The following is a 10,584-nucleotide window of genomic DNA, read 5'->3' on the forward strand; positions in this document are numbered from 1 at the left end:
CACCTCTTCCAAACAGATGACTTTTGTGTAACCAAACAAGCAGTCTCTGGTGCACAATACTCATTATGGAGAGTTGAGGGGGTGTGCCTGCGTCTTCCTCCCTAACCAGGCAGGCACACTGCTGAAGGATAGTGCTTCAAGTCCCAACACTAAATATTTACTCAACCAATTCAATCTTCCAGTCCCAGGGTCAAGTACATAACTGGGCCTCCTTGTAGCCTGCACCACAGCACCCTCCCATGCCCCCCACACTGACAGGCTAAATTCCATTACTGAACATTACTTCCCAGGAGGTGCTAAACACTACACTGCCGCATCCAAATGACACGATGTGTAGTTTTAATTGGGTCCCCTTTCTGAACTACAAAGCAGGCACCTCTACCCCCATTTTTCAGTTGAGGACAACTGACTCCAGAGAAGTCAGTCCACTGCTACATGGCTGGTAAAAGAAAATCCAGACTTTAACCCAAGTTGCATAATCTTTCTGCTATCTGTGCACCTGTTAACTCTTGTTACAGCTGTACATGTCTAATTAAGTGCAGGAAACATACAAGGCTATCGATTTCAGTGCACCATCCTCCTCATGCCTTCTGATGCGCCTGAAAACACGCCCACTGGCACACGACACCATTACTCTCTACAACACCCAAGTGACTGATTGCCACTTTCCTTCTCCATTTTCCAACACTCAAGACACTGTGTCCAAATTACCGCTCTGCTTACATGGCCAAGTCAATTCATCCTGCTTCAAAACGGTGATTTACTAAGACAAGATCTGCAGGGCCACTCAGACTAGTTGGCAACTCTCTCTGGGACTGGCCAAATCAGTCCCATACAAGATTTTAGATGGTTTTCCATGTCCTCTCCCTACTTTAAATGATCCCTCTCCCTCTCTTGAGACTTCCTGGTGCCCCTAGTGCCTCTAAAGAGTCTTCACTAATGTAGAAATAGAGAGAGGGAGGGAGGGGAGAGGGGAGAGGGGAGAGGGGAGAGGGGAGAGGGGAGAGGGGAGAGGGGAGAGGGGAGAGGGGAGAGGGGAGAGGGGAGAGGGGAGAGGGGAGAGGGGAGAGGGAGGGAGGGAGGGAGGCAGGCACAGAAAATAAAGGAGCCGTGCTTTCAGGCAGCTCCATGGAAGCAGGAATATCATGTAACCTGAACACCTCCCAGATAAGATGTGACATTTATGCAGACAATGGCAAGTCCCAGCAAATGTTAGTCCTAGGTCACTGTGCAAAGAGATTACCTGGTAAAGAAATCTCTCTCTCTCTCTCTCTCTCTCTCTCTCTCTCTCTCTCTCTCTCTCTCTTCCGTAATTAAAAACCATTCGGCTATTTTCACCACACCCCACAATCCAATTCTGAGATAATAAATGCAAAGGCCTGGAGAGGAAGCACTAGCACCCTGAAAGAGGTCCATTCTGAAAGACATCAGGAAAAAAACAAAATCCTTTTTGAAAATTCCCCAAATATTCTCACAGATGATTTAAAGAAAGCAGAGTTTTATACAAGGACTAGACCTAAACACTTTAATCAATTTTCAAAACAAGTGTTCTGCATCTATCTGACACACCCGAGCCACCGCACTATGCAGCTTTCAGAAAGTTATATTCAAATATTCAGATGTTCTAATCACTTGCTTCCAAACAGCATGTGACAGCAAATGGAAAGAGGCAAGAGAACCAAACCTGATCTCACCTCTCCCAAATCTCCTCAGAACCATGGCCCATGTCACATGGCTCAAGGAGGAAATTACCATACCTTGCTTGTAAATGTATCCTGCACTGACTGGGATACATTTACTGTAATCCTGAAATGCAGGAGAACCACACACTGAGTTCTTCTAGAGCCCTGCATACCCCCTTGGGAAACCACGCACTGTGCTTTTCCAGAGCCTTGTACGCCCTCTGCCATGCTGATTAACAAACTGGTTTGCCAGCCTTGGCCATGCATGCCTTTAATTCCAGCACTTGGGGAGGCAGAGGTCAGCAGATCTCCAGGAGTTCAAGGCTAGCCAGGGCTACACAGTAAGCTCCAGGACAGCTAAGGCTACATAAGGAGAACTTGTCTCCAAGTAAAATAAAAAAATAAAAATAGAACAAAATAAATGAATAAAATAGCAAGATAAGCTCTTCTATGCAAGTGTCTTTCACAAACACTCAGTGAGCTCAGGTGCTTACGGATTTCTGATCTCAATGCGTCTTCCCTCCCCTCCCCTTCCACACACCCCTGCTACTAATTCCATACAGAAGAGGACCAATCATCGATCTGAAGATAATTATTCAGTTTAATGCTTGAGGGAACCAACACCAAGGAGTGGCACATCTGTTTCATCTACAAAGGTGCCAGACCTAGGGCACTGAAGACAGTTATGTCTAGAGAGTGACATTTTTTAACTCATTGAAATGTCTATATTTTTTTCTCTTTTGTTGTAGTAAAATGCATTTGACACAAAAGGTCGGATCTTAACCATTTTTTAAGTGTACAGCTTTATTTTTACTGCTGCCATCTGAATGTTCCTGGCTCTCTTCTTCTCCACTCTGACATGCTGAAACCGAATTAACGATATGATGGCATTCAGTGGGTATGGGGATATGTATTTTTCTGTGGGTTAGTTAGTTATTGGTTTTTATAGATTTACTTTTAGTAGTTTTAATGATGTACATAGATGTGAGTGCGGGTGCCTGTGGAGGCCAGAGGATATGGAGTTAAATGCTAGTCTAAGACACCCCCTTACACACATACACACACACACACACACACACAAGTGCTAACCAAACTCAGGTCCTCCCCCATAGTAGTGTATGTTCACAACCTGGCCATCTCACTGGCACGTAAGTCCTTTTTTAATCAAAAGTTCAGAATTATAGCAATGACTTTAGACACTGTCTCCAAGGGTCCCTGCCTGGAAAAGCTATTCACTCTTCCTGGCTCTGCCCTCATCCCAGCCCTGCCTCTCCATCTCACTCTCCACCATAGACTCAAGTATGGACTACCTCCTCCTGACAGCATCTCTCTACTGTGCACTCAGAAACCTTCCTGATGAGAAAATGCTTATAGGGAGGGAGAGGCAGGAGGCAGAAAGAAATACAAGAGTGTAAACATGATCAGATAAACAGAACAAGACGAGGAGGAGGGAGAGGAGGAGGGAGAGGAGGAGGGAGAAGAGGAGGGAGAGGAGGAGGGAGAGGAGGAGGGAGAGGAGGAGCAGGAGGGGCAGGAGGAAGAAGATCTCTTTTCTGACAAAAATAAACATAAAAACCTCATCTCTTCATCTCAATAAGAAAATATCCATGACTTCAGAGAAAGCAAAATGTAAGCTACTGGTTGATTTTGAAATGAGTTATTTCCAGAGTCGACACGCACAATTCATATTCCAACAGAAAACTATCTTCAAGTCTCCTAGGAAATCTGCACTCTCTCAAGGACTAAGGACTGCCAAGGACTAGCGTCCTTCCAGACAGCTATCTGGCAACCTGTATCCGTCAAGAACACTGGAGTGGTTATTCCTTAGGACTTAGAAATGCTACTTCTTGAACACATGCTGTTAAGAAATCAATGGAACTGAAAGATTAATCTACAAGAACTAGAAGATAGCCTGTAATGCAAACCCAGCAGAACGACACATCCCCAGTATAGAATGGGGGGTGGGGGATAAAATCTTAAGGATAATGGTTATTGAGGTACCACTAATATGAAACGGCAGATAAGCTTTAAGAGGCCAGTGTGCTTAAACAACAAAGAGAAAGAAGATAAAGGGCAATCCAACCATACCATCAAGTCAAATTGGTCACCCCAATACCCTGACTCAAAGGTATTTGAGAAGTGGTCAAAAGAAGATGAAAGAGGGAAAAATATAAAATTTTGCTTTAGAAATCTGGTTTTGTCTGGTGACAGGGAGAGAAATGAAAATCTTGTATTGGGCTGTATTTTTTACTTAGCCACTTTACATCCTGTTCACTGCCCCCACCCCCACCCCCACCTGGTGACCCCCTCCCACAATCCTTCTTCCCTTCCCCCTCCCCTTCTCCTCTGAGCAGGTGAGGACACACACACACACACCCCCCCCCCGGGTATCCCCTCACCCTGGCAGAGAAGTGTAAACTTAACAAATTTGAAGCTTTCCACATGCAGTGAGCGCCTGGGCTCCAGCATTTGTCAACAAGGCTTAGTCAAGTACCTTAAGACAGACAGACAGACAGACGAGGCGATGCCTGGCAAAGCCACAGTAGAGATTCACCCGAAAGCCCATCTCCACAAACCACTACTTCTGGAATACCCTCCAAGCTAGGAACTCCAGAGAGGAACTATGCAGCCCTCCCCTCCCCTCCCACCCACATGGGGAACAGAGAAGCTCACAAAAAAGCCCCAAGCGGCGCCTGGACACTGGTTTCATAACATGTAGCATCTGTAAGTCATTTGTGGTAGGGTCAGGTTTTCACACAGACTTCCCCTACCGTCCCAGTGCACTGCACACAGTACAGAATCACACCTTTTACCCTCTGCTCAGCCTATTACAAACAGCTGAATTATCACACCATGATAATGCAAAAGTCTTTTATTTTGCCGAATGAAAAACTCTTGCTAAACTTCTTCAAATAACACTGTCCATTTTATTTGTTTACCCACATTAAAAAAAAAAATCCTTGGTAATAATTTTCTCCCAACCTAGGTTAAAAACCATAATCAAGAATCTCTTTGTGTGAGAACCCAGCTTTTAGCTCTTATATCTGTGTGTGACACAGCAGGTGTCTACAGTTTTAATCTCCATAACACCATTTCTCTAATAAGCTAAGTAAGGTGCATTTATAGCATTTAATATCTAACCCCGAGTTCACGCAGAGAAAACCACTCCTGTGGAGGTTCGTCCTCTCTTCTGAACTGGGTCTGACTGAAGGTAGCTGCATTTCTGTATAGGAACACCTGTCAGTAGTGGATATTAAACCGGCTCCAGCACATTTCTGTGGTAGTCCTTCTCTAACTCCCCCGACCCAAGCACACCACCGCACTCCATCCTCTTCCCCATCCCTTGATTCCCTTGCTGCTCAGGTGCCCTTACCTGATCCATCAGCAAGGCAGAGACTTAAGGAAAACAATAAGGAAAGGCCTGCCAGCTAGACATCTCCTTCCACAAAACTTAAGACACCTGTGCCCTGGTGGTTTGGGAAGACACTGCCCTTTTGGATCTGAGCACTGCTCTCTGGGCTGGGACGGTCAACTCCTGAAAAATGATATTCCTCATGTGCTGTGGCACTCAGAGTCACCCTGTCAGGAGTGAGCTACTGCTCTCTCACCCAGTCAGATGCCAGCTCAACTCTGGATTCCAACAAAAAGAGTTCTGAAAGAGATCAAACAAATTGTTTTCTCTGTAGAAGTTTGCTTTTGGCTAGGCAGGCACTTTGTGAACGTTTAGGAACACAAGTGATAATACCCCAAATAAGTCTTTTCTTCTAAACACAACAGGAAAACACCTTTAAAATGATTGGCTAGAATATCCTTGCAAAAAAAAACAAACAAAATCCACTTTATTCGGAGAAGGCTTATTTCTGCTTCCCAAAGCATGATGGTTAAGTCCCTCAGAGTCCCATGAGATAATAACGACCAACCTTCAACTACAGGGGATCCACCAGAGTCAGAGATTTGGAAGGAAAGGCGAAGTGCAGACCCTACACCGCAGCCACCACCCACGCCCATCTTTTCATATCCAGAAGACTAGAAAGCAGTGAAGAGCTAGCTGTACCACCACAGCTATTGCATCATGATTGGCAACAGCCAAATTCATTCAGCTCAGTAGCTGCCAACAGATGGATGGAGAAATAAGTTATATACCCAAAATGGAGCACTCATTTGACCTTAAAAAAAGAATGTCTTTCATTTGCAACATATATGAGGTTAAAATAAGCCAGATCTTTAGAGAACAAATACCATATGTTCATATAAATACATATATACATATATATGTATGTGTGTATACATACTTGTATGTATATATACACATATCCATACATATACACACATATACATGTAAGTATATATAAATCTTCATATCCATATACACACATATACTCACATGTCTTCCAACCTTACACAATCACTATTATACAAGCAGAGAGTAGACTGGAAGTTACTAGAGGCTCCAGAGTACAAAGAATAGAAACAGAGGTCAAGTTTTAGTTAGGAGGAATGTCTTTTTAAGATCTACTACTTAGGAAGGCAACTGTGCCAAATAAAATTGTGTACACCACTTAAGAACTTCCAAGAATAAATACTCACATGAGAAGAAATAAATTTCTCAGGTGACAGGTACGTTTGTTCATGGGAAGAAATTATCATTGCACACCGCAGCACTCTTTACCCCACAAATAAACCTTTAGTCGGTTCGTGCAGAAAAAATAAAAATAAGAAAGTCTTGATGGCGTAAGTGGCAACACTTAAAGAATATCTTTCAATGGTCATTTGGTTTTGAGGAATAAACATACCTCCGGCAGGATCTGCTCCAAGCATGCAATGCATGCTCACTACAACTTGACTATTCTGATCATGGTCAGAACTGTCGGCATCTCTCTTACATCCATCAAGAAGAAAATACAGTAAAGTTGCCGTTCATAAGTATAATTCCCACAAGGTTTATTCCCAATCAGGAACTCAACCAAACTTTAATTTCTCATGTACGAGACATTTTTTTAAAAAGTGAAGTTGGAAGAAGCCTTTGTTACGATTCCCAGGGACAGTCTGAAGAATAGGAACAAGTGTTAAATCAAGACATGGAATAGATGATAATTCTTCACTATCAAGTATTTTTTTTTTCTGTCTTCAAGTCACCAACATAATATAATGGGAGACACTATAATTTTCATTCTTTTGATTTGTTTTGTTTTGTTCTGTTTTGGTTTTTTGAGACAGGGTTTCTCTGTATAGCCCTAGCTATCCTGGAACTTGCTCTGTAGACCAGGTTGGCCTAAAACTCAAGAGATTTCACCTGAATCTGCCTCCCCAGTGCTGGGATTAAAGGCATGAAGAGATGCTATTTGTTTTTCAACAGTTTTACTCTGCTAATCAGACAGTAAGTACACTGGCTCATGCCACTTCTCTCCAGGGCTAAGGGTTGTATAAGGCTACTACTAACAGCCGGGGAGGTCTGGGTATTTCACAGGCTCAAGTCAGTGACCTTAGACTGCTCTATTTTTAATCAGCCATGCTGGGACACCATATTGTTCTCCATATGTTGTTGCAAAATGACATGTTCTGGCCACTACTGCCTCCTCTGTCACACCCCAACAGTGGCAGAAAAAAAAAGAAAAAAGAAAAAGAAAAGATAGAGCTAGTCAATTGATAAGACCTGACTCATCTATTGATAAGACCCGACTCAGTCAGTTCCTTAGTGCTTTCCTGTGTGAAGAGAAATGTGTTATACTCAAGACACACTCAAGTGTGTAATTCTGCAAAAACATTACTGACTTTTCTTAATGGGAGATAAAGATCTTGGATAATCAAAGATCTCCTAGTATGCTCTCAAGTTTGAAGTAAATGATAATCAAAGCACAGACTCTTGGAAAAGGTGTCTCTATTACAAAAGCATTCATTTTATGATGGGATTCTTTAATGTTAGCCAATACGGAACACTACAAAGAAACAAACTCCACGTGCATCATGTCAAAAGGGTACCTAGCATAAGCTGTATCTTTGACAACAATCCAGTCTGGCTCAGCTACAGACACTGGCAAGATGCACACCATAGGTTGAATAGCAGAGTGTGTACTTTGGGTTTGATAAAAACCCAAAAATGTAGAACCTCTCGCTCCAGATGTAATTACTCTCTGACTTTTAGATACCTGGTTCTGAATGGTTAAAGTTACATCTGTCAGGACCATAGAAGGAAGAAACAAAGTAGTTACCGTCCACAAAGTCAGCAGCATCCCACCGCACTCGGGTAACAAAGAGTCATTACTCACTTCCTAGACAGTCCATTAAATGTCTTCTACTCTCGTCGATGGCCTCCCGCGCGCGCACGTACACACGGACACACACGGACACACACACACACGTCATCACTACTGGTAGTTGAAGACTGCTTGCTGATCCTCTTGTATAAATTCTTAAAGTCATTAGATTATGCTAGGAAGAAAAATATTTCTAAAAAAAAGAAAACTGAACCTTCAGTCTGATATTACATCAGTGGTATGTGTGCGCGCGTGTAAGACAAAGAAAGCCAAGCACAAACCAAGCTATCTTCAATATTTTCCAACCTACTGAAGAGCCCAGAAGCAGACTGAGAGAGAATGCTGAGGAAATGTAGCTTTCACATATGGTTCATGAGCTGCCTTGATTTTTGTTCTACAAAACTGACAACTAGAGATTTCCTTTAAAGTGGGTACCCAAAAGTGAATCCTGACAGATTTCATCGGGTGTCATCCAGCAACTATGTATGGAGCCCCCCCTCCAAACTGTGCCTGCACTGGCAACAGCCTGCTATTATTCCTGAAAGTCAGCTTGTCTTTGCAGAAATGGCACGGTTGGACCCGAGTTCCTATTTTCTGTAAGTAAATACTTGTAGCCTTCAAACACACCAGCTTTGTCACAGTGAGACTCGGCGCTGGATCAATGACATATTTGCACTGGATGCCAATCCTTTTAAAATAGAGGCTGTCCCTTTGTGCGAGTCAATTTCAGCATGGCAACAGCTGACTTACTTCACAATCAACAACACTGCCCATTGAAAACTACACCTTCCTTAGCACAAAACATACTTTTTTAGTTCCCAGGAAGCTTAGCTGCTATTTCAGGCAACAAAAGACACAAAAGATACATTCTGACATTCTCAATAATGGATTTAGGCAAACCAATAGTAAACAAGATAGCAGCAGCCTGAGCAACAGCCAAGGTGAGCTGGAGGCAGGGAAGGGAGGTTGGAGTAGAAATGGATATTTGTGATCTAAGAAATCAGCCTTCGCTGATGAATGGAGGTGGGAGGAGGAAAGAGGAAGGCGATTTTTTTTTTTCAGTTAAAAGAAAGAAGTGTGCGGTGCTGATTTTGTTTCACGAGTAAGTGTTGAATGCACAGCAGGCAAGATCTAGTTCTGTGACTTAAGGCTGACTCAGTGAGAGTAACACAAGTTTGTGTGCGGTTACAATGGCGAGATCTAACCAAATCGAGGACTCATACCAAGAATTATGAGACAATTCTTTTAACGTTTCAAGTGTCTTCCGGTACCAGCAAGACGCTTATGATTAGTCACGGGGTTCTACTATCGATTCAAATGACTATTTCGAGGGGCACCCGTCCTGTTCTGTCCTCTTTTAAAGAAACCAGTAACGATCCGGAGTGCTGTCGTCACCTATTTCCCAGGACCCAGGGCCTAAAACTCCGTGTCACGGATGGAAGCCAGGGTGCAAGCTAAAGCCAAAGGTCCGAGCAAATTCTTCTGCAGCGCGGCCCGCGTGCGTGCAAGAGTGGAAAGGCTGGAAGTGTGTGCGCTCCTCCTCCCTCCGGGCCGCGCGTCCCCATCGTTCCAGGCTGTCAGGTGGGTGGCGGCGAGCCTCGGAGGAGAAGCCCAATCTGGAAGCGCCTAGTGCCGGCTCGGAGGGAGCCGGCCGAGCCCTCGGCGCAGCGGTTCCCCGCGGCCAGCCTCCGCTCACCTTTGTTCGCCGACCCTCTCTAGGAGGAGGAAGCCGGGAAAGGAGGAGCGCGGGCGGTGACCAAGCGCCCTGCCGCCTCTTCGTGGCGCCCCGGAGGAAATCCGCGGTCGAGTTGGACCCTCTCTAGCTCCCTAGAAGTCAGCCTAGCCGAGGGATCGGGGACCCCACAGTGAACACAAAGGTTGGGAGGTGTGAGCCCAAGCGCGGGGGCGTGCGCCACGGAGCAGGCGAGTGTGCACGCGTGTGCGTGTGTGCGGGAGAGCAGGCACTCCGGCCCTTCTTACCTCTCGAAGATGAGCCGCACCATGAAGATGCAGAAGGCCAAGGGGAAGGCGAGGTAGAGGTCCTCCGCCTGCGGAAAGGTGGCTTCCTCCGTGTTCTTCAGGTCTGCCCAGGTGACATTGTGCGGAAGCCAAAACCGCTCGTTCCAGAACCAGGCTAAGATCCCTGCCATCTTGCTTTGTCCACTCCGGTGTCGCTGCTCCCGCGCTCCTCCGAGCTCTCTGCAGCTCAGGGCACTGGGGATGCGCGCTGGGTTGGCCGGGAGCCTTTGCCGCTGCCGCTGCCGCTCCGCCTGCCGCCGCCTCCTCCGTGGCCGCTGCACTCTCAGGCTCGGCGATCCGCTCCACTCCTCCCTTTGGCCGCGCTGGGAAAGGGGCCGCCTCGCCTGTCACGTGGCAGCCTGGCCGTACGCCCTGATTGGCTAGTGTTCCCGTCAAACACCGAGGCACACGCGGCCGGCTCGCCCACGCCCTGGGAGCTGCGGGCCGCGCTCTGGCTCTGGACCCGCACCTGGAGCGCGTCCCGCACCTCTGTCCCAGCCCCAAGTTGGGTCGCACCTGGTCAGAACGCCAGCTCCTGCCCCACTGGAGTGTCTGCGCCCTTGTCCTCTTCCTGAGCGCAGGGAGGCGAAAAGGAGCCTGGCTGGGGCCGAGCTTCCAGAGAGAGCCCT

At 45.9% G+C, this 10,584-nt stretch overlaps 1 protein-coding gene across 3 annotated transcripts in view; it reads right to left on the reverse strand.

Annotated features, from left to right (window-relative positions):
• Cers6 (ceramide synthase 6) overlaps positions 1-10,273 on the reverse strand; it is a 248,165-nt gene extending 237,892 nt beyond the window's left edge. For all 3 annotated transcript variants that reach the window (XM_029473812.2, XM_021151369.3, XM_029473798.2), the window contains exon 1: positions 9,917-10,273. In XM_029473812.2, coding sequence (XP_029329672.1) covers positions 9,917-10,086 — 170 coding nt within the window. In that variant the 5' untranslated portion in view covers positions 10,087-10,273. The remainder of the gene's footprint in view (positions 1-9,916) is intronic.
• Between the last annotated feature and the right edge of the window lie 311 nt (positions 10,274-10,584).

The sequence above is a fragment of the Mus caroli genome, unplaced genomic scaffold (genome assembly GCF_978045245.1).
Source record: "Mus caroli unplaced genomic scaffold, Mus_caroli_1 scaffold_2, whole genome shotgun sequence".
Classification (NCBI taxonomy): Eukaryota; Metazoa; Chordata; class Mammalia; order Rodentia; family Muridae; genus Mus; species Mus caroli.